The following is a 25,336-nucleotide window of genomic DNA, read 5'->3' as shown; positions in this document are numbered from 1 at the left end:
CGTAATTAAAATATATAATTAGCATATTGTAATTTTCTTATAACGTAATGGCTTGGTTGGCGGATCACATCTATGATTTAACAATATTTATAGATTTGTGCATTAGGTACAAGTACTCGTAGTTCCCGGTGTGAAGCATTGGAGTTATTTGAATCTCAATATATAATAATGCGTGTATCCATTTGCACGGTTCTGTATTCGTTTGCGATATGAGTTGAATATGATTGCATCACTAGTTCGCATATAATGTGCTGGAATACGATACGAAACTGGACCAATACATACAAACGACTGCTGCTCTCCAAATAACTAAATAAGATACGTTTATGTTATATGCACTGTATCACAAATTAGTTTCTAAAATCATTAACAGTTGCACTTAAACTTTCGCGATTTGTTATTCAATTTGTATATTATATCCGGTTTTAAAACGCATACATACATTATTTTATTATTTTTGGTTTTCACGTGACCACGACAGATACAACTTTTTCGAAACGTCCGCCAAATTAATAACAATATTGACAAAAAAATATGATCGCGGTTAAATTTTAAATATATAATATGAATAACTTATATCACAACATCTTAGTGTACAAGCAACAAAATAATAACAGTTTTTACGTTGTAAGTTATTAGATTGTTTTCCGTATATCTTGTATGTGGAAAAGGATAATTAATCTTTTTCAATAATAATTCTCTACTGCTTCATTTTTAAAATACAACAAATAATAAAAACATCGAGTAATATTTCTGGTATCAATTATTGATGTGTAAAAACTATTCAGTCTTTAATTGTCTAATAGAAACTATCGATACAATTTACGACGCTTTACATTTTAGTATAAATATATTTAAAAAAAATTGTTCATTACAGATGTATGTAAAATATTTAAAAAAAGAAGTATAGTAATCCTACTGAAATAAGGTCGAAAGATTTATTTTTACGGTATTGGTACGATTTTTTGGCACTCGTCTTAAAACCGTAAATGCGGCATCATGACCTCATGTCTTCAAACTATAATATTGTTGGCTACACCGTTGTAAGGTCTACAACAAGAAAAATACTTATATAATTTAAGTACAAAATTATTACATACGAAGTCATTATTGTTTTCTTGTTAAATTCAACTTAAACTATTGACCGTTTCATAATTTTTTTCAATATTTTTATATTCCTGTTCCGTGTGTGAACAGTACATCTGGAACACCGTGTTTGCCCTATTTATAAAGCAGTTTGTATTTGCCTTACTAATATACATATGTACAAGCGACCGATAGAGTTGATTCCTATACGAACATGTATATCAAATTAAATAAAAATAGTTATGACATAAACAATAACATAGGAACTTAAATATCTAAATAAACAAAAGAATGTTTATTTAACAGTTGATTACAGGAAGTCCAGTTAGAATTAGTACATGAAGCATTCTGATAGATTTATTGCTGATTATTATTATTGCCTTTTTTAATTAAAATATGCGTCAGAATCATTTATATTAAGTCAAGTTTCTTATTGAGGTTAATCCCTCTCGGGATAACAGGCACTTTGTCTTATTTTATCGAAATGTAAGCGAAAGCGTCTGGCGCTAGTCTGCTATTGTTTATAATTTGTCATCATGAAATATTTATGTAGCATCCATTTCATTATTTCAGATTTTTTTAAATTAAATTTTAGTTTGTACTTAATTTTGCATATCATTGATTTGTTTTAAAATTGATTTCGAATATTCATCACTTTTATGATAATAGTATGTTGTAACGAGCTCATCTGTTAATTAAGCACGAAGGTTGTCTCGTTATCGTTCCTCAAGAGATCTTTCCCTTCTGAGCTAGTCACATCAACATGAAAATTTTGTCATGTTTGTTGTATATTATAATTTTTTTATATATTATAAAACGAATAATGACAAATTTTTGCTCGTAACTTAGCACTTAAGTGTATGTATTTTATAAGTTTCGTAAATTCTGTAACTATTATATTACATTTTAGTTCATATAAAATTAAAACTTGTTCTATTTCTCTTTCATATATTATCAATAAAAGTTTATAATTTGGTGTTAATTAAAATATGTTTATATTTGGTATTTACTTATTAGCATACTCGGATAAAAGTTCCGTTTCGGCTTAGACTAAAATTTTCTTACAATAATCATATTCTTGGTTTTGTAGGAAGGAATAAAGCTTTGTAACTGCGCTTAAACCTTAAATATGTATGATACCATATTGATTAAAATTTGTTAGTTTTGTTTAGTGTTATTTATTATAGACGTAAACATTCGGCTACCTCTTTTTGCCATCACAATTTGAATTATTATTTTGGCAGCGTTTGATCACGGATGCGTTTTGTCTTCGCTGTATGCCGCGCGTTGTTTTATATCAGTATTTATAGTACACGATACTCCTCTCATTAGATAGTCCGGGAAATTAGGTCGATGACTTCGTGAACTTCTAATTCCGTAAATTATGTTTCGTTGTTACAGTTACTCCGACTACCTTCTTTTCTATAATATAGTATTTACAATATATGTACTCATTTACACTTAAATCATAAATATTATTAATATTAAATAAAAATACGTTTAATATAAACACATAAACAACTCGAAATAGTTTTTCTTGTTTAATTGTACAATAAATTGTATGGTATAGCAACGTAACAACATTTCATTTTTATTACGTTTTAACATCGGTGACCTAAAATGAAACATCACGAGTGAAACTAAAAATGTACACGCCCCAATTATTGACCTAATGTCTGAATACGCATTTTTTAAATAAAATCTGATGCTGTCATTGACCGACCCAAATATTTCATGGAGGAATGATATATTGCCGATGACAGAGCTAGCGCCACGTAAATTTAGAATCGGGCTAGGATTTTTTCGAGGTCACGCTAGAGACAGCGCATAGATTCGTTGATATTAGTTACGTCATAGGCTGCACACGCGCCATGAATGTTTTATTTTAGTGTTAATTGTAGACATAGGCACGGAGCCCACTGACGGAGAGTCAGCTTACGAGTTGCCAAGGGCTAAAGATTTAAATAAAATCTGGTACGATTATTTAGAGAGCCACGTGTTTTATACTACAAACGTAAACAATAAAAGTTAAACGAAACTATGAGCATAGCATCCTATTATACGCTACGCTTTTGCTGTATATTTAATAATGTTATTGAAACTCTCTTAGATTTTTATTGAACAAATTAATGTATTAATGTTAACACAATTGTCTTGAAATGTAAACTATTCGATGAATATTTATAAATATAATTAAATTAATTCATTGAGTAGAAAAAAATTAACATCTTACAAACTGCCTCGATCAAGGTATTCGACCTTTATTCATATAGTAAGAGCAAGTCGAGACCGCTCAGTGATGTCACTATTATCAATGCCGGTCCGTGCATAAGTTTACTTGCAAAAAATTTCATAACATTTATTGAAATAATAACAATTATGTTTTATTCTTCTATAGATACTTAAATATACTTGTCACTTCAAATGATGACACTATTGTTACTATAGCAGTATCAATAGGAACAATAGTGTCATCATTAAGTGAAAGAATTCACACGAAACGATAAAATTCATCAAAATTATGTTAACGTACATCTTGTGCATAGTTTAATATTTAATAATATTCAATAAAATTAATAACTAATCTCTCTCGGTATATATACGGTTTTATATTTAAATAAAATATAATATTTGGAAACATTCCAAGTTATGTCAGTTGGTAGAATAATTAGACGTCATATAAACGCTAACGATATTTTAAAAAGATGTAAGGACAGTTCAACGTCGTTATTATCTGAATGTTTGGCTTCGTCTTCCGTACGTAAGACTGACTTGAATAACTCATATATGTGGTAACATTTGCACACACTATTTGTCACATGCCATTAAAAATTGAATTTCATTGAATTCAAATTTTTGTTGGTGATGAAATCTGAAAGCGATATTAAATACAAACATCAGTGACTTCCTTACGGGAGAAACTCGATTTTTATGTGATACATATAGGTAGTTTTACCATTTTTTTCTTATTCATACCAACAATATGTCATTCGATTAAATATAAACAATGTTGTTGCATAAACTAGTTCTAGTGAATGACGAGCACATGCGTCTAAACTAGGCCGAGTCTGTATTTTAGACGTAAGTCCCTTCCAATGACTTACCTAGCAATTGCTTAATTTATTTTATCATACACTAGTTTTCACACGCGGCTTCGCCGCTTATTCCCGTTTGTAGAGGCGCGCGGTTGTTGGTGGAAAAATATAAAAGTACAAGAGGTACTTTTTACCTTGGTGTTAAGCTTGCTTCATACCAAATTTCATCAAAATTGGTTCATTTGTTTAGTCGTGAAAGTTTAACATACAGACAGACAAAGTTAATTTTGCATTTATAATATCAGTACGGATTTGAGATGTGGCAAAAGGAAGTAGATTGTTGGTTCGAATGGAGTTAGTATTCAACGAAAAAGGCGCACTGACTGGACGCCGTAACACAACGGAAGTTCTAATTCCTCATGCAAAAGATGTGGAACTATATGCTAGTTGCTTAGTTGGCCTGCTCGAAGTCCTGACCTTAATCCCATCGAGCATGACTGCGAGGTTCTGAAGGACGAGTGAGATCAGTGCAGCCGAGGACCATCTGAGAGTTAAAGAATTACCGTGATTGAAGATTGTCGTGAAGTAGGAACGTATTCAATTTCGATTTTTCGCGAAAGAGTTTGTAATAAAAGAATTTACGATTTTTTCTCTTTAATTTTAAATTGTCTGTAATTTCTTTTATTCTGTTTTAAGATAATGTTAATATACATAAATAGTATAAGTCATGTATGTATATTTACTTATAGTCATTTTTATATGGAATGGTTTGATAAGGAATGGTTCACGATTACTCGAAAATTACTAGACCAATTTGGATGATATAAACTTCATTGCTATTGAAATTGATCCCCACGTGATCGTCCCATGTCTTTTTTATTTGATGCGGTTTTTTAGAAACTGTATGTATGTTTTTATATCTTAATAACGTTAAAACTTATTTCGATTATTTAACCTGCATTATATTTATAAATATTTGGGTAAAATCACGTATTATTTACAGAAATTACTTTAGTAGACTCAGTAGTTATTGCTATTCAGGTATTAATATTTACATTAACGCTTACTTACTGTCTACGCCCACATCCCGATAACTTTAGTCCAAATCATTTATACACATTGTTATTCCTCATCAAAATGTATAACATATTAATTTTAACGTTTTCTAAAAATATAAATACAATTTGAACTAGTATTTTCGGAAGATTTCGTTACGCGTTGTTTTAAAAAAAATTTAAGAAGAGAAAATACGTAATGCGTATTGTAATCTCGTTTCGCTTGTTTAGTTCACGCTGATTGTTATAAAATATACTTATCCTATTATATAATTCATTGTGGACATGCCGACATAATTATGTCTATATTTTTAGTGATATTACAAGACATTTTAATAAAGGTATAAGAATAAAACGAAGGAGGGTCTACAGTTAATCGTAACTGTTGTCTTAAGTACCTAATTTAGTTAGTAGTAATCACAAATTACAATGTCATTTGATGTTTTCATCTGAACTATATAATCTTACTAATAAATATTAAGCTAATTAAAATTGCTATAATAAAGTGAATACTTTGTTTGTATAACGGTTAAACTGATTTCGTGCCTACATTAAAAAAATATATATCTTCAAAGTTAACAGGAAATACGCAAAAAGGTGAAAAATGTAACATCTAGAATTATTGGATGTACAATGTACATACACAATGGCTTTAATAAAAATATTAAAAAATATTCTATTCTTAAAATGGCGAAAGTTTTTTAAACGAATAACTGTCTTGTATATATTTATATAAACTTTAACGGATGCGATTTGGAAAGTATTATCAGAATTGCTTTAACTATTTGTCTCAAATTTATTTTGTTGATATATATTGAGAATTATGCAAAGCGAATTTAATTTTTCTTTATAACATACTTATGCAAATTTGTAAAATTTATGTGTATACATACTGTGCCAAATGTTTTTTGCTGCTAGTGCGATTTTATTTTGTTTAATATTAATGTATAGAACATCTAGTGACCTTGCGAAATATTTTTTATTAGTAACCTTACGTATCGTCTTCTGTTCATGTCAAAGTGAGGAAAGACAGTTACATATCACGAGCATCTGTAACATTTGGGGGAGTGCCAATTTACAGAGAGGGTACAATTTGGAAATATACTGCAAATATAACACTTGAGTTGAGAACAAAATTATTTATGTCATGTTCGACATACCAGTATAAATTAAAATAGCACCCTTGTGCGGTAATTTTATATTGTTGGCTAACAGTTGAAACTTAATCATGTTTTATAAAATTAAATATAAATATGCTAATTATAATTGTGTTGAAATATTTATATATGGCGCGAGCGATTTGATATTATTTACAAATGAATTATATTTTGAACTACGCACATCGAAGCAACGGTTATACTTTTATCCGCTATGCCTAGCATTATAAAAATTATTGTATTACCCAATAGTTGCCTCTAGAGTCGCGATACGCGCCAGCGATTGTGGCACTGACCCTGTAGTAGTTCCGTACTGTTGCACAATGCACTTAATGTACTATTGTAATGCATAACAGTGTATGTAGAGCTTGTTTTTGCAATTAGTTGGAGATGGTTCCGAGGAAGACTTTGATTGTTTCATGATTCGATTGTTGAAAATTCTTGAAGAAAAACCATACAGCAATTTAATAACAATATGCATCACGCATACATAATAAGAGCTTTGCGGAAACGATTACAACTTTTTGCAGACTGCGAATTCATACACTACTTTTTTATAGATACTCTTTACCTATTACTGTAATATGTTCATATGTATGTGTTGATGGTAGGAAATATATTTGAATAAGAACACGTGCTCGCCTAGGGTTAAAAGATTTTTAAATGCAAATGAAATTTATACATTCTTATAAATTGCAGCACTATTTTGTGGTTGTTCCACAACCTTTTAATAATATAAAATATCTTGTTAAAGTAAAAACATCACATGAAAATAATATGTTCTAACGATTTCAGGCATGCATTGACGACAATTTGGAGATGGTGGAGTTTCTGGTCGAACACGGTGCCGATGTAAACCGCGGTGACAACGAGGGCTGGACCCCACTACATGCAACGGCTTCTTGTGGATTTCTTAGTATAGCCAGGTAACATTAAATTTGTAATGACGTAATACGATAAACATATTACGTTATACTCAAATATTTTTTTATAAATAAATACCTACTCTTTTTTGTATTTAATCTACATTTCCGTTTTATTTTACTAAAATATATGTATATCGCAGTTCACATTTAAAACTGATTGAATGGGAAATGTTATTATACTTGAGTTGCAATGATTGTCTGTTGTAATAGAATATTGCCATGGAACACAAATGACACGACTTTCTGACGTTGCATTCAATACACGAGAGTTGATAATTTATTAGTGCAAACAAGGGCTGAGTCATTCGACCCGGTTACGTTAGGGAGTTCCTGTGTTTCGGTCATCTAGCTATTCATTTAATTTTGTTAATTGTTCACACACTGATGACATATTTGATGACAATAATACTCATTGTCATTACTCACATTATAATGGTCATTTCCTTTTGTTTAAAACAACAAAGGCCTGAGAAAATAAAATTGGAAAACTTGCGTATATTATGTTTTAGTAATAGTGTTAGATTTCTAAGGAAAAAAGTCAATCATTTCATATGAAATAGTGTCTCTTGTGTTTGTTCAAATGAAAAGGTTTTTAAGAGCACAAATAATTAACAAGCATAATTATTGCTCCATCAGTCAAAGTACTTCTAAAGTTATCAAGAACTCAATAATGAAGCTGATAAAAATAATATATATACAAGAGCTATATTAGAGACATGTGTTCAAATGTGTATTCTATTAATTTGGTCTTAATGCCTTACCAAGGCATTTTTTTGTAAACAATTATCCGATACGATTCGCACGCCTCCTATTGTACGTTTACGGTCCTAAACCAGAGTTATCTACGCATGTGCTACCAAAAACTATACAGAAAACAATCAACTCAATCGAATGAAAGTTATAGTATTTATACAATTAAATAAAATTAAAGTGTCTGTCTGTGTTTTCAAAATAACTGCCTCATTTAAAGTTAATAGTTCAGTCTTTATTTCATCAAAACCGGTTGAGTCTATCAAAAGTTATAAAAACGTTCGTATTTCTGTTGTTTTAATATATATTGCGGCTTTAGCCAACAGATGGCGGTGTGTGTGTGTGTCAATTTTTGAAGTGTGGTGTCCAGATATTCTTCGATCTACTTTTTAGAGTGATCTGCCATAAATATTAAGATTCGCGTTTCGTTCAAACTGTCGTCGTTTGTTCTCATTGTTTCGTTTTTTTTTTCATTAATTTCATTATAATAATTTACGTTAATATTATTACTTTTTGGCTTTAATAACCTCCAGACCCATTTCGGCCACGGCGGCCAATCTCAAGAGAGATTAGCCAACTACGCAGGAGATATTATAGTGCACAAGTGTGTGCGCAAACACAGGTGCGCTCTCTATTCCCTAACTCTTATAATCCGATGGGACCGCAATCCCACACGACCGGAAAGAGTTCAGGCGCAGGACCAACGGTTTTACGTGCTTTCCGAAGCTCGAGAGTGTACACACTTCCAACTTCCAGACTTCGGGCTGCTACTGAGAATTTTCTGACAGAAAAACAAATAATAATAATCGCACTAATATCATAAATACGAAAGGTTGCGTGTGTTGTGAATATTTGCTACTTCTTCAATATTTCTTTATCATAGATAAAATATCACACAATTAATATATTTTGGTCTTTTTGTCGTTAAAGATATAACGTTTAACTGGATTTTCGAATTTGATGCGGGCATATGATACAAATACAGAAACAATATATATTTTTTAGATATTGATAATATTTCATTTATATTGTAGGTATCTTCTTGAAAACGGTGCGGATATTGCCGCGGTGAATTACGATGGGGAATTGCCAGTCGATATCACCGAAAGCGATAAAATGGTGGAATTATTACAGAAAGTTATTGACGAAAAAGGTTGGTATATATAATTAATATTAAATAGTGAAATAATGAGACGTGATTACTGTACACAATCATGGTGAATGAATATGGTATTATTTACGAAGAATGACTGTGTTTTCCAACGTTCATCATTGTGGTCAATTGTCTAACATAACAGATAATGTAATTAAAAATACACATTTACAATAACATATACGACAATCGCTGTTAATGATCAATTGTTTTAAGTATTTGTGGTTTATAAATTATGAAACTTAAGTATATTTTTGTAGTATATAAGCTTTATTAGTATGCTCATACGTTACAATATATATATATATATATATATATATATATATATATATACAAAGAAAACGTTCTTTATAAATTAATTTTCAATCAATAGACACCTAAAAACATCTTTTAACCTAAAATATTTTCTCTCGTGGCAATCCTTTTGGTTTGGTGTCTACTGAAGAGTTTTGTTTTTGAAATAAGAATAGATTTTTTTTATCGAAACATGCAATTTTTTTATTTTTTGACCATTAATTATTACGGTCGAATTTCCACTATTGAGCCAATCCTATATAAATCCATAATTTCAGTTTTTGTTGTCTTCATCTTAAACTTATGAAAACCCATACGAAGTCCGATAAACTAATTTAGCAGTAATGCTCATTGGTCTCCTATTGCATCATCTAATGTCACCGACCAATGACGATTAGGATTCTTAACTCAATGGATAAAATAAGGGTCATATTCGAACTTACAAACTTGTTTGGAATAATTACTTTTATATATTAGATATTTAAAAAAAAAACATTAGATGATACGTCACTGAAAAATTATGTTAATGAGTAAAGCAATATCCATATGGACAATGTATTAATTACTACGTTAAACGAGGCACGGTGTCCGAGAAATATTAATATTGTAGTCTATAATATTTCATCATTGTAATTGTCTTAAGTATAATATTGTAGTGTCATTCATCTCGATGTTTATTATTAGGTAGTCATATATGGTATATTAGGTATTTTTACTGCAATTCTGTAGTCTATACTAAGCAAGCTAACACAAAGAGATTCTTATCGGTAAAAGCCTATTACCGTTTCTAAATCTGACAATAATGGATCGATTGAACGATTATTGGATCTCGACTAGGAACTAATTGTATGTAATTTATACAAATTTGTATATATATTTTTTTAAAAGAGTAATAAATTAATTTCTTGTCGATTCTTCTCAGTGGATTCCTCATTCCGAACCGGCGAAAGCGTTTGACGATTCAAAAGTATTATTATAATATTTTGATGTAATAAATCGGGTGCTAAAAAGTGACGCTTAAATACATTGTGACACACATTACGTATATATAGACTTTTTTTTTCATTCTGTAAATCCTTAGTCACTAACGTGATTAAAGTGTCCTGGATCTTTTAAATAAGTTATTTTATTTGGCGCTATAAATTAGTTAAATTTTTTAATTTTATATTATACTATTATTTCAGGTATAGATTGTGAAAAGTCTCGCACCGCAGAGGTTGACACGTTGCTGAGTGACGCGAGGAACTGGGCTGCGAACGGTTACGTTGAAGTGAGAGACCCGAAAACAGGCGGAACACCCTTACACGTTGCAGCAGCGAAGGGTTATATAGACGTTAGTATCTCATTTACACTGTCATTGTTTATGTGTAATCATATTTTTGATCCATTATACCTGCTCCTTATGGTTTTTTGTGCATTGGACATGTTTGTGAGGATATACAAATAACGCAGTTCTTCTAATTCAAATGAAATGATCGAAATTAGAGTTTGTATTGTTATTTGTAAATAGAACATCGATTAACTTTTTCCATATAAATACATAATGTATTAATTTCCACCCGTGGTTTCATGGTTATAGATTAAACTCTGCCAAAGTCTATTAATATCAAAGAGATGTACCAATATCAATGGATAATTTACTTTGTGACTGTTGATGACTCTTCCAATTCGCTGTAGTGATACAGAAGTATTATTAAATAATTTTTTAATGTTGTTTTCAGATATTTATATTTGTTGATTTTACTTTATATTATTAAGACATCATAATATCAAGCTATACATATATAAATATTTATTGTTTCGTCGTAGGTCGCACAAACTCTTCTAGAAGAATGCAATGTAGACCCAGATTGTGTTGACTATGAGGGCTGGACTCCTCTACATGCAGCAGCACTTTGGGGGAAAAAAGAAGCTGCCGCTCTACTTTTGAAGCATGGCGCTGACCCCAACTTGAAAAACTATTCGGTAATTTATTTATTCACCTTTAAATTATATCAAATGTTATTACTATACTGAGAAGTTAGTATATGTTCATTAAATTATACTTACATACTTAAGATTATCTGAATTAAATTCAATAATTTATGTTTCTACTACCATGAAAAATATAATTATTTCAAGATTTTTTATTTTAATTGGCTATATACGTAAGTATGCGTCTAAGATAGAACGCGCTTGCTTTAAAGATTTTCAGTTAGGATTTTACAGTTCAGGTAAAACAGAAAGAAATTCCACATTTTGGGTTGGCCCATTAGAAATAGAGTAGCAAAATGCTTCGTGCGAATGGGTTATTTGTTGATAAGTAGAAGCGTAGACTTGCAGTGCCTGCATGGCCGATGGTCGAAAGGTGAAGGAGGTATTAAATCATGTAATTCCTGTGCACACTCTTCAAAAGAAAAATCTGCAGAAAACCGATAGACCAGCTTCTTTGTGCCAATGTTTCAAACTAAAATTTGTATTAAGTTGGCGATGTATTACCGAGCCGAGGGTTTCAAATTTAGCTTATATGTGGCAGAAGTATACCACAAGTAACTGCATCACAATGATACCATATCCATACATGAACGGTCCTGAGCTAGTTGGAAATATAACTTCACTTTATATAATATAATATAACACGTTTTGTAGCAGTGACTTTAGCATATATCTCGAAAGATCTTCCAAAGGTAACAGCGGATGAAATAGTGATAACTACCAGTCATAGTCATATACACTTACTGGCTTATACTAAGAGACCTGTTGAATGGTTTTGATGATTAGACAGGAGAATGTTGTTTTCTAGGTAAGCCGAGATCTTATAATTTAATCCACGCACTGTGCTCTGAGTAAGAAGGAAGTTGAACATTAAGTTTTGGAATGGAAAATTAAGTTGTAAGCTAACAGGAGTTTGGGATGTAGACAAGTTGAAGAGAAAGGCAAAACAAGCGTGTCAAAATAGGAGATAACCCAGAAGAGCAATTCCTCAAAACATTCGTTTCTATTCCCTCATGGCTACTCGCATATTACATTTAATATGCGACGGTTTAATACTACTTTTTGAGGTATGCGAATCGCTGGCGTAATAGAGTTTCAAGGCGGTAGGTTAGGTTGACAGAATTTTGCAAAATCAAGAAAGAAGGCTATTACATACTGAGTTACCAAAAGATTTATCTTTTTAAACGCTAAGAAACCCAGAGACGGATCGTGAAAGTTCGTTTGCTTCACTAGGGACAAAAATGATTTAATACCACGGTGGAGAAATCCCGATGCTGTTGGTGCTGTCAAAATGAGCTTGCATGAGCACCCGTTTATTTGATAAGCAGCAACATTAAATGCATATAAATGATTATGCTTCAAAGAGAACCCTTGTTATAGTAGTACGCTACTGCTGGACAGCAATCTGAGTCTGCGAGATAGAGGTTTCATTATATTACTTGCACTATATATTCTCTGTTTTACGTTTTGACTGGAAGCGCGAATAAATGAATAAAGAAGAGGTGTCTCAGTCTCTAGATGGTGGACAGCAAGGAGATTTAAGTGAAATCCTCGAATGTTTAAGAGGTGCACTTTAATCGAGAGAAAGTGCAACCGCTGTGAAAATATGTAAAATGAAGTTTTGCGCGAGGACAATTTATGACCCAACAACTGACAGCGCATACTGCACTGATGATGAGTTTGACTAAAGTACCTTTTGGAAATCGCCATCAGGTCGGGCTGGCAGATTCTGTCTCAAAATGAAACGCTACCGCGCATAGTTTGATATCTCCAGGCCGGAACACGACGATTCAGTTGTTACCGTAGGTATGCCCGCAGGGTGAAAACTAGCCACGGCTATACAAGGCACAACGTATTTTTCGAGGATCAAAACCTAATTTAGTAAACCAACGGGCACAAATAAAAACCAAATAAAAAATAATCCATTGAATAAATACGCATATATTGGAATTACAATTGATTTTTAGACTATTTTTATAACTCTAACGTTCTATTTTTAATTTGCAGGGTCAAACATGTATGGACCTGGTCGACCCGAGCATATCTACATGGTTAGCTGAAGCATCCCTAAAAGCGCCGCGGCGTGTGAACAACAATAACAATAATAACAACAAGCGCAAAAGGAGTCCACCGCGTCACGACGTTAAGCGAGTTGAACTGCAGATTACTGGACAGACGGACAACGTTATTAATGGTTAATTATATATCTATTGTAAATTGTTATTCACCCTTTGCTATACTCACATGTTTGTCTTGACGTTGACTGTATTCAACTAGTGCCAGTAATGACTACCTCGTTGTTCTAGTGGCTCGATGTAAGGCCGCAGACCCTGAGGTCCTGGGTTCAATTCCCAGGTCGGCCCAATAAAAAGTTATCGGATTGCCATCCATCGGATTATGAGAGCTAGGGAAGAGAGAGTGCATACTTGTGCTCTATAATATCTCCTGTGTAGTTGGCTAATCTCTCTTGAGTCGCCGTGGCCGAAATGACATATGCAATAAGTCCAGACATCCCAGTTGCGGTCATAATCTTTGTAACTGTTTTGATATATGTTTTCCTCTAAATCATTGAAATTACAGTTAATAAAGTTCTGCTTCTGTCTAAATTTTGACTAACTGAGCCAATCTCTAGAAGTAGATTAGTTGAAGAGGAAGTTTTATCGTTCACAAATATGCCTATACGCAAGTGTACTCTATATTAATTTACCCTCATAATTCGACGGGACGGGAGATAATTTAGGGGCAGAAATAACAGCTTTCACGCTTACGCAGGCTTGTAACACTTCTAGGTTCCTAACTTTATTGAGAATTCTAACCAAGTAAAGGCAGTTAGACTTTTTAATTTTCTGATGTTACATATTATTATAAGAAGTATCTATTTGTTTCTTATATAAAAGTATAATATAGGTATATTAACAGAGAAGCCGCCCGCTGCGCCAGAGATTATCCCAAAAATCTCAGACGGCAAGCCGCCCAAAGGTCGAGCGCCGTCCCCCGAGGCTACAGAACCTGTCGTCGACAATGCGTCTATGGATGAAGCGCCTTCTTGGAGAAGATCAGCCTCTTTCCGAAACAGACAACAAGATAATACTCGTAAGTTATACGATTATTTATAAAATTCTTTACATTTAAATAAGTTAGTAGATAGATATTTTTTTATTGACCAACAACAAATATGTGAACTGGACAAAAACAAAAATCATATCCGAACAGAGAAGCTTCAAATCGTATGTAATCTGTAAAGAAAACGTTGCAACTTGCAAAGCTGGGAATTTTGCCAGTGTCTAATTTCACTGAAATTCTGCCACATGTGTATTCCACCAACCCGCATTAGAGCAGCGTGGTAGAATAAGCTCCAAGTCCTTCTCCTCAAAAAGTGAAAGGAGGCCTTAGCCCAGCAGTAGGACATTTACAGGCTGTTATTGTACTGTATTTGTACTGTATTTTATTTATTCTATTACAGGAGACAATAAACCTGCTAACAATAATGTGGATAATGATACAATACTCAGGAGGACTCACAGCTTCGAAAATGATAAGACGTGAGTCTATTTGCATATTTTGCAAAAAACTGCTTTTTTTTCTTCATTTCAATTTCTCGAAGGATCTAGATCTTTTTTATGTACTTTTTGTGCACTAAAATTTCATCTAAATCAAAATCATTCTGCTTGATTGTTTACTTTATTAGACATCTTCATAAATTAAAGATTTTTAATTTTCATTTATGAGTTTGTAAATAACTGCTTGAAATAAGCAAAATTATCATTATAAGATGCTGTTCATGATTTCTACTATAGTCATATTTCTTACAAGTCTAATAATTTTAATAACAATTTACATCATTTTTAAATAAACGTAGACAGGTATTTTTTATTCATAATTAAAAGAAAATAATTCATAACATTTTAAGATTAGAATTTGTGATTGCTATAGTAAGATATATCTGTATTATCAATCGCCTCTTGTCTAGTTTTAAATTGCAGTTTTGCGAATATTTCAAGTTAAAAAACTTTTGAGTGGTGGGCTCTTATGACATTTTGTTTGTTAACTTGAATGGTAAAATGAAAAGTATAATCTTATTTCTTAACAGTCTAGAGGCTACTCAATTATTTTGCGGATGCCTCTAAACAACAATCACATTTTACTGCAATCTTAGATTAATAATTTTGATGTTCAGTAAGAAAACAAAAAAAAAAACTTTCTATTATAATTTTAGTTGCACATATCAATAACGTTACTAGTACGTGTATAGATGTCAACATCACTCATATCATACAAGTAATCAAAAATCGCATACAATCATTCACTCTCCTCAGCACGTCACGTTGACATTTCTATGTGTCTGTACATAAGTCCAGTAGCATGCTTGTGTGTGTCTGTGAACAGTTTCTATCAGCGATACCGAGACGTGACGGCGCGTATAAAAGCTTCATCGTGTCCTTCCATACCGCCGCTGCCGCAGTCAACGTTGGCTTCAATCGAGCTAAGGAAAAAAAATCAGGAGGCTACTAACAATGCGCCAGAGAGTACTAACGAAGATGTTCAGACCAGGTGCTGCGACTTAAGTTTACGTTGGTTTCGGATTTGGTTAATCTTGATAATATTTTAGGAGTCACAACCAATTAATAAAACGTCCAAGTCTTGTGAGAGTTTAATGTTCTCTTACGGTCAAATGGCAAAAGTCTGTATTTTATTAAATTTATAAAGTTGTAAGAAATTTTGCATATTTCTATTTACATATTCATCCACAATTTTTGCCATGCCATATAAAGCATAACACAACTTATCTTATTATTTCTTTTAGATTTTTTTTTTATATATATATTTTTTTGTTTTTGAGTTATTTCGTACTATATTAAGATAATTAGAATATTTTATGTAAATAAAAGTAATTCACTTAGTCCCTATAAGCATATAGTTAATGGGTACCAAATAAGTTTAAAAGAAAATAAATTTTCATTATCCAAATTGGAAACCAATCAGAATGCACATTTTAACCCATCATTTATATTTCTTAATAAAACATTCATTTATTATTTATATCCTAATATATTTAGTTTTCGATGACGATACTCAATAGCTTTTTAGCCAGCGGTGTTGCAGCTATAATAAATAGTATTAGAATATATTTGACGATACCTAATGATGATAGTTAAATAACATATAACTGAAACATATTCAATTCTTTATATATAGAATCAGTTCATCTGAAAGAAGGGAAAGGGATGCTAACACGTGGAACATTCCATCTACCACCAGCGCCACAGCGAACACAACCAACTCGACAACCACGCAAACTATTAGAAGGTACCTCATTTTATATTTGCTGTCTATTTATAGTTAAATATTAATATGAATACCGAAATAATTATGACACATTGTAGGACATTTTTCTTTTTTGATGATTTTTTGAGGAGTTTTAATCAATATTCCAATGGCTAGAACAGTAAAGAAACAATTTGTTACTAACCTCGCAATATTACGTAAATATTTTGATTAATATATTGAATTATAATAAAATACAACTCTATACAACTTAACTAATCATATTCTCTTCAATTTTACTACCAAAGATTCGATAACAATTTCGCCTATAGAGCTATAATAAATACTATAAGAACTCGACCAATGATTCGTGTCGATTCAAGGTCCTCCTCCTGTCATTTTAATTGTCTAGAGATGGCGAGGGCTTTTACTCGATGGTAGGGCATTTTGCTGTTAAATCCGGGGACTCGTCAATCATTCTACCGTTAAATATCAATACACTGTAAGCAGTGTTCCGGTTTGAATGGAGTGAGTTGAACTAAAAGCGTAAGGGATGTAATATTTTATTATTTATCCCATGGTTGGCGGCCCAATGACGGTAACAAGAGTTCTTTATACTTCTTGCACTGCCAGTCTTAAAGGACGAAGGCCACTTGTAATTAGGTACCAGATTTGTTAGTGTTTTTATTAAAATTATTAAAAATAACACTCATTACAGTAACTAGCCGGGCTAATTTTTTTTCACTTAACAATAATTCTTATCCTTTTTGACGCGTGAGATATTATTATTAAATTAAAGAACTTTAATTTTTCAGTTTAAGGCTCATTGTATCATGTAATATTTAAATATGGAATAATTTTCTTTCAACTATTAAATGTTGTCTGTTGTGTGGGTTGATCGTTTAATTGTCTGTTAACTTTTTAACATCTTTTGTTTATATATAATCTTTCTAAACGAATTTTATTAAGAACAAATCCGATGACAGTTAACAGGCGATTTTAAAATAGGCCCTGATTGTAATAAAAATAAAATATAATTATGCTATATCTTGTAAAGTTTAATAAATATTTTTGGTGAAGGGGAATTTGTGGGTAACATAGTACACGCTTGATAATATATTGAGATAAGTATGTTCAGATATATGTACGTATTTAAAGAAATTGAAGATGTTGTCTGTAGTATATAAACTATTTAGCAATAAACCCGAAATAAATTATTAGGATATTCGACTACTTAGATATTAAAAAAAAATTAAACCTGTATGACGTCATTCGAAATACTGGTCTAATAAAACTAGAGCTATTGCTGTCATTGTCTCAAGTGACTGATAGTAATTAAAACATACCACGTCATTATATTATAAAGCGTGTCGTAGACTTGATATTATGCGTTAACGTAGCAGTTACACTTAGCGAACGAGGTGTGTTTATTATTAATTAGTTGTTGTGTATACAACAGCTCCTCGGAGAGCGTAGAGTCGAACAGTAGCAATTCAACACCGAGCTCGACAACGCCCACCAAACTGTCGCCTGGAAACATATTCAAGAATTTCTTCAAGTACCAACGATCTTGTAGCTTGATTACATTGTTATTTGGCCAAGAGATTACATACAGTTTCGAAGCGATATTATTTTAACTTAATAATACAAAGTGATAAATTCATAATTTAATTCTTTTCAATTTTTCTTAGTTCAAAGTATTTTTGTAAACGAAATAATCTCTTGTCCGAACAAACAAGTTTGTGTGTGGATTTTATTTGTTATAGCGCTTCGTCTATTAGCCTGCTCGAACGATTTATTTGCGGATTAAAGAATTATTTATTGCGCATGAATGTGAAAAACAAACATACATTTCGTTATTAAAATTATATGTATGTAATAATATGTTTTTGAATTTTTTTATAATATTTTTGCATGTTTTTATACTATATTAGTAGAAACATTTGGTAACCGTAGATGAAGTTCGCTTTTGTGTATTTTACCCGTCTATTGTGAGTGGCGAGTCTGTGACAGAATAATGCGATTATAGGTCGTTTGTGCCTCCGGTGCGGGATGAGGAGAGCGAGACGCAGAGGAAAGCTCACGCGAAAAGGGTCCGCGAAACGCGACGTTCGACGCAGGGGGTGACACTCGACGAGATTAAATCAGCTGAGCAGTTAGTTAAGAAGAAGGCAGGGAACGGAACGACAGAGTCGCCGTCGCCCGCTAGCATTAAGAAGACGGAGGATATAACATCCATTAATACGGATACCACTGCAGTATGTATTTTGTGTTGATTAGTCTTTGAAGGGGTGAAGTATAAATTATTGGGTCCAACTTAAAGTATAGGTGATAAAATAAAAAAATATATATTATTTGCATCTTTTTTTTTTGTAAATAATAAGTAACAATGTACATAAGTTTTTCTGAATTATTTAATTTAGGAATTAGTAAAGTTTAGCAGATCAAACTAAGACATCGAATTTCATGTTTTGCTTGACACGTTTACAGATTATATAATCATATTATACAATGAACTAAAATGTTTACCCAAAACATAAAGTATTGATATGTTTGATTTGTCTAAGACATACGACACTTGTACATAGGTTGCGTTTGTATTATATAGTAACTTGCTCCATGTAGTTCACTACTCTCCAACGGTTGTACCGTGAACAGGCTGTTCTAAGACAAGACCGGACCAGGATAGCCAGAGGATACCAAAAATGCACAATTTTAATACCTCAGTTTATCTTATGTTATTACATTACAAAAGTTACATTTAAAAAAATCTTATAAAGTGTCCAACGGTAATTTGAACTATAAATTAAAACCGTACATTTATCATTTTTTATACGGACCGTTTGAGGGTAGTTCGATTTTCAACTCAATTGGCCCATATTTGTTCATGTGTGATAATAATACGAAAATCATGTACCACTGTTTCCTCAATAATATAATACATATTATTAAAAAAGTACATTAAATGCATCACATTATACACATTTACATAAATATTTCAAAAGAATAAATCAAATGTCATAACTTTATAATTTCTATCTCTATCGAATAGATCTACAAAGGAATATTTAATTCTGTCATCATTTACCTCGTATGTTTTCGCGTCGTTTCACGGTATGGGTATCGTAGGCTCGCAGAGCTGTGAGCGGCGGGGACGTCGCGGTGACGTTAGCGCTGGCGTGCGCTACCGCGACAGCGACCGCTACCATCGCGGCCATCAGTGAGAGACGCCCTTCGTGGCGGCTGCGGCTCGACCCCACTAATAAGGTCTTATAGGCCCCACGATACGATCATACACGATTATCAATTGCTGTTCTCTGATATGCAAATCAGATTCATAATTTTGAATTCCAGCTGGGTTTTTTTTTAACTTTTAAGATAAATTTAGTGCGTCCAAATTATATTTGCGTTTTTTTGTCTTTGTATCATTGAAATTGCTTGTGGTTTTTATCTAAATTAATTTAATAATGGATTCATTATATAAAAATAAAAAATAATACTGAAATAATAATATGAATTGAGAATACATTACTATTTAAACTTATGAATTTCAAATGAAAATAGTGAAACAATTGATAGTCGTGTTTCCGCCACACGGGTCCTAAATCATTCGGAACTCGCGCATGGTGTGAAAATGATGCAGGGCATTACTAAATTGATGTTGTTCACGTTCGGCTCTCGGTGTTACACCATTCACTTAAAGGGTTTTGAATGTCGAATCATAGCAAAAAAAAATCTTCTGATAAAAAAAACACTTGAAAATACACGTTTAAAATAGTTGTCAGAAATCAGTTATAATTCAACATTCGAAACGTATTTTGTTAATGCTAAGTGGTTAAGCGTATCCACGTACTATATTGTACTTTCATTTACATTATATTTTTCATTGTTTGTCAGTCCAGCATGAATCGTTAGTTTTTTTTATTTTATTTAGTGGAATTTTATTTGAGCATCATTTGTATTTATTGGATTTGCAAAAATGGTTTTAAAAATTAAACGTTTTAAATAAACATCGATATAGTTATTTAAAAAATGTTCTTAACCGATTTTTTAAAACCAATTATGTAATCTTTCTTCATTGTATGTATGTTATATTTTATTTTTAACACGTAATCACAATTTATATAATGTCTTGGTCAGTTTGTCTATTCGTTCGTGCCTGTTTGCACATTGAGAAAAAAATTATTTAATTCACGATTATAGCATGTAATTGTGTGTGCACTCATTGTATGTATATGTGCTTTATATGTGTGTGGTAAATAGATCTTAATCTAGTTGTTCTCCAACTAAAAGGCTGTGAATAACTAATGTGTTTTTTGATAATGTCTTGTGCGATGCAAATATATTTAAGGAAACACAACGAAACATAACTGACTGGTGACTGAATAGATTTCACGTCGAGAGTAAGAGTAGCCTTGTTTTGGTTTGTTTAATTTGTATAGATTAGACTTAACAAAAATCATAAAAATGGGCGTGAACACTTAATACGGTTCGTTTTCATTCCTCAAAAACTGCTAATATTTCATATTGGGATAGTTATTTTGATTAAAATTTATCTTATAACAGTATTCTTATAAATAAACGATGTACTTGCTCTCGTAACAGTTCGAGCTGGAGGACGCCGGACGGTCGTCACCGCGAACGACGGCGCCCGCTGCAGAGGCGACGGTCACGCTGCCACTGCGTCGTCCACCAACAGCCTTTACCGTCGGCACTACCGCCACCACCACGACCACTACCAACTCTAACACAAACTCGCCAACTAAAGAAGAGAGTCGGGCCGGTAACTTTATTTTCGATATTTTTACACTATTTACTAAAAATTATAAGAAACTCCTATATACATTCATTATTATTTTTATATATACTATTAGTTATTTTAAATAGCAGGAGGGTTTCATGATATATTTTTTGTTCAGGGGAAGAAGAAAAGGAACGTGAAAGCAGTTCAGAGAGCAAGTCATCGTCATCGCCAGCGAGCACACAGGCGGCGCTTAACGTAATCCAACGCAGGCGACGACCGAAGCGACGTTCCACCGGAGTCGGCCATGTCGATATGGACGTGAGTAGTCAAAACGTTAAAGGCAATTGAACACTAATTTGGGTATTTATCGATTGAATATTTTTAGGCTAGTGTCGTTTTCTTTTATTGTTCAATAAAAAATTCCTTATACAATTTACGTCTGCAATAAAATGTTATTATAATATGCGGTTACTTAGTCATACAAACGTCTTAAAAAAGATAATAATTTACGAACCATTGTTTTTAATATTTCTATCGATATTTAATTTAAAAAAAATACTCGAAGGCTACATTTTTAGCAAAATTTGTCCTTCTGTCATTTCCCTTTATCATAACATAATTACGTCGCGTTTCGTAAATTAAAGTATTTACATTTATATATATATATATTTCAAAACTGTCAACATTGTTCTAAATAGATAATTTAATTAATGCGTCACGGTTTCGATATATTTGGAATGTGCCCAAGAAGGAACTGTCTCTGTATGATTATTGTCAAGTTTCCTTACATAGTTTCGGGAAAATAGCCGTGACTCAGTGCGTAGGCTGAGATAGCGTAAGAACTCGAAAATTTGATTATATCTGCGGATGTGGCGAAATCAGATTCGAATTATTATTGACTGAAATTATAATTGTACGATGTTTATCTTATTCTAAACGTAAAGGATATTATTTATTAATAACTTTTAGTAAGTAATTTATTATTGGTGAACATTGATCTTGAATTACATTACATCCTTGAAGAATATTCCACCGGTGGTAGAGCTCTGTGCTAGCTCGTCTGGGTACCTACCCTATGTATGGTGGTACCTACCACCCACTCATCAGACATTCTACCGCAAAACAGCAGTACTTGGTTTTGTTGTGTTCCGGTTTGAAGGGTGAGTGAGCCAGTGTAATTACAGCCACAAGGGACATAACATCTTAGTTCCCAAGGTTGGTTGCGCATTGGTGATGTAAGCGATTCTTAACATTTCTTACAATGCCAATGTCTATGGGCGTTGGTGACCACTTACCATCAGGTGGTCCTTATGCTCGTCCGCCTTCCTATTCTATAAAAAAAGTACAATTTATATATATAATCTTAATATAAATCACTAACGAATAATATTTTGTATTGTTTTCCATATTCCATTAGCTTGGGTTAGTTGCTAATGGTACCATTATAATTTTAGGATATTGTTAATGACCGTGGCGGGGGCGGTGAAGGTGACGGGGACTCAGAAAATGTTCAGGTGAGTGATGAATAAATATTTCGTCTTCTAATATTGTAGCATTATACCCAGTTCACTTTAACAATAAATGAATCAGCACTTGGATATGATTCGTATAGGTCAATATTTATTTTCGTTAAAATAATTATATCGTTAGTATCAAAAGCAAATGCTAGAGTATTTTGTTTTTAATTTTAATAGGTAGGCAGTGGCTAACGGTAGTCCGTTTACCTGATGGTGTCAATTTAACTACTAGGCACCATCGACCATGTCTTCCATCGCCAATGCACTACCAACTATGTCACTTGTGCCTGTGTTACAGTGGCTCACTCTCAATATCTATCACACTTAAATCAAATCGGAACACAACACAGTATTGCTGTTTGGCAGTAAGCAGTGTGATGAGGGGAACCTACACAGTACAAAGTCCTATCACCAAGTGAAAATTATGCAAATTCGAATAATATGTAATTGTAAATTTCGAATAATATTAAAAACGAATGTTATGTATTGTTTGAATGTTGCAATGCTGAAAATAAAATTAGTAGATTCTCATTCGACTCTATATTAAAAGGTTTTTTTAATTGTGTATTTAATGAAAAAATTAATTAAATTAAAAAATTATATACTTAAATGTAATTAACTACTTAATATATTTTTTCTTATAAATAACATAACACTATGCGATATTCCACTGTTAACGTGAATATCGATAAAAAGTTCTTAAATTTTTCATTCAGACTTAATTATTCATTTGTGGGGATCACAAAAAATTACAATTCTTGCTTTACATATTCTTGCTTCGTAAAAACTCAATTCTTAGCGTGATTGCCATTTTGGTTTTTAAAAATGATTAATAAATATCCATTACGATGTTAGAATGTCTATCTAGAAATGTTAATTAAATTAAAATATTAAGGTATTAAACAACACGTGACATGATATTTTTTTTTAAATCTGGTCACATCTACCGTTAAACTTTTAATACTATTAATACACCAAACGTACGTGTAATAATTTATTAAAAATCTTAACATAATCGAGTACACTTGCAGTTATAAATTAGGGCTTTGATGTGAGTAATCCATTTTAATACAGTTGATTGCAGAATAAAGCTTTATGAAAAAACGTTTTCAAAATAAAACAGTACCATTAATTAAAGTGTCCATTTGTCTGTCGCTTTTATGTTTTGTAAACTTTTAATATAACAAGAAATTGTATTTTGTTTTGTAAGAAGAAGAAAAAGTTTACACGCCTTTGTTTACGCAAATAAACATAATTATGATGTAGCTATAAGAAACTTTTAACTTATTTTAATAATATAATGACAATAATATAAACATAGAATCGCAGAAATGACTTAAGCCATTTGGACGTAATCAAAACGTGGAAACTATTTGACACAGTTGTATTGCAACTGTTTTAACATTCCGTAAGTGCCTCATCGGTTTATTGGCTCTAGTTTCGAATTCCGTCTGTTCAATAAAATTCAATGGCGTTTTTGACAATTCTCAGTAACAGCCCAAAGTTGGGTAGTTGGTAGCGCTCACGCGTTTCCGAAAGGCTGGATAACCGTGGATTCTGCCTGATCCAATTATGAAAGTGAGGGAAAATAGTGCACATGAATTGGTGCACACATTTTCATAAATATTATCTCGTGCGCAGTTGCTTAGATTCCATGGTAATGAAGATATCAACATCATTGTAATTAGTGTTTACAAACAAATATATCGAAATCTAGATAATTCCTTACAAAATTATAATTATAAAATTATGTTTGTTATTTAATGATTACTTTATTTCTATCATAAATAGCTTTTAATTGCATTCGGTACCCGATGATTTATTTTTATAATGATGAAGAAATCAATGCTCCTGGAACCAAAATATTACGTATGCACCAATTTAGCCACGAAGATTGCCGCATTGACGTAAGCAAACAAAAGAGCGGTGTATTTTCGGCCGTTACACTGTGCACGACGAAGACGTTTGACCAAGATACATTAGGGATACACTATTTTTTTACCACTCTCATAGGTAAAGTAAAAGAGACGGTAAAAATACTAATAATATTGCCTGTAAAAATTACAGATAGGAAATTTTGTGTACGTATATTTATTAAAAATAGAAATAATAATATAAACATCGCTGATATAAATAAACTCTACAATGTACTCCTCACGTTATAGATAAACAGTTGAAAATGGATTTTCGTAAAAACGTAGTTTAGCTTTTTTTGTTAATATTTGTTTATTTTCTTCGTAACGAACCCTAATGAAAACCAAAGCTAGATGGGAATAAATACAAATGTAACAAAGATATTGCAACACGACATTTTATTTATTATACTATACTTTACTTATATTTCATTATATGAAAAAAAAATTTAAAGCGAATGTCGCGT

The 25,336-nt window shown here is 32.1% G+C and overlaps 1 protein-coding gene across 7 annotated transcripts in view; it reads left to right on the top strand.

Moving 5' to 3' along the window:
- LOC126780553 (protein phosphatase 1 regulatory subunit 12A) overlaps positions 1-25,336 on the top strand; it is a 46,531-nt gene that overhangs the window by 7,772 nt on the left and 13,423 nt on the right. For 2 of the 7 annotated variants that reach the window (XM_050505132.1, XM_050505130.1), the window contains exons 2-16: positions 7,129-7,259; positions 9,044-9,162; positions 10,641-10,789; positions 11,266-11,421; positions 13,438-13,624; positions 14,338-14,523; positions 14,894-14,972; positions 15,817-15,981; positions 16,627-16,737; positions 18,155-18,253; positions 18,725-18,953; positions 19,825-19,962; positions 21,301-21,478; positions 21,615-21,757; positions 22,894-22,953. In XM_050505132.1, coding sequence (XP_050361089.1) covers positions 7,129-7,259; positions 9,044-9,162; positions 10,641-10,789; positions 11,266-11,421; positions 13,438-13,624; positions 14,338-14,523; positions 14,894-14,972; positions 15,817-15,981; positions 16,627-16,737; positions 18,155-18,253; positions 18,725-18,953; positions 19,825-19,962; positions 21,301-21,478; positions 21,615-21,757; positions 22,894-22,953 — 2,130 coding nt within the window. The remainder of the gene's footprint in view (positions 1-7,128; positions 7,260-9,043; positions 9,163-10,640; positions 10,790-11,265; positions 11,422-13,437; positions 13,625-14,337; positions 14,524-14,893; positions 14,973-15,816; positions 15,982-16,626; positions 16,738-18,154; positions 18,254-18,724; positions 18,954-19,824; positions 19,963-21,300; positions 21,479-21,614; positions 21,758-22,893; positions 22,954-25,336) is intronic. The other 5 variants (XM_050505131.1, XM_050505136.1, XM_050505133.1 and 2 more) reach the window with 5 other exon arrangements.

This window comes from Nymphalis io, chromosome Z (genome assembly GCF_905147045.1).
Source record: "Nymphalis io chromosome Z, ilAglIoxx1.1, whole genome shotgun sequence".
Classification (NCBI taxonomy): Eukaryota; Metazoa; Arthropoda; class Insecta; order Lepidoptera; family Nymphalidae; genus Nymphalis; species Nymphalis io.
Note: the sequence above shows the minus strand (reverse complement) of the source record. Positions and strands in the feature narration are given on the sequence as shown.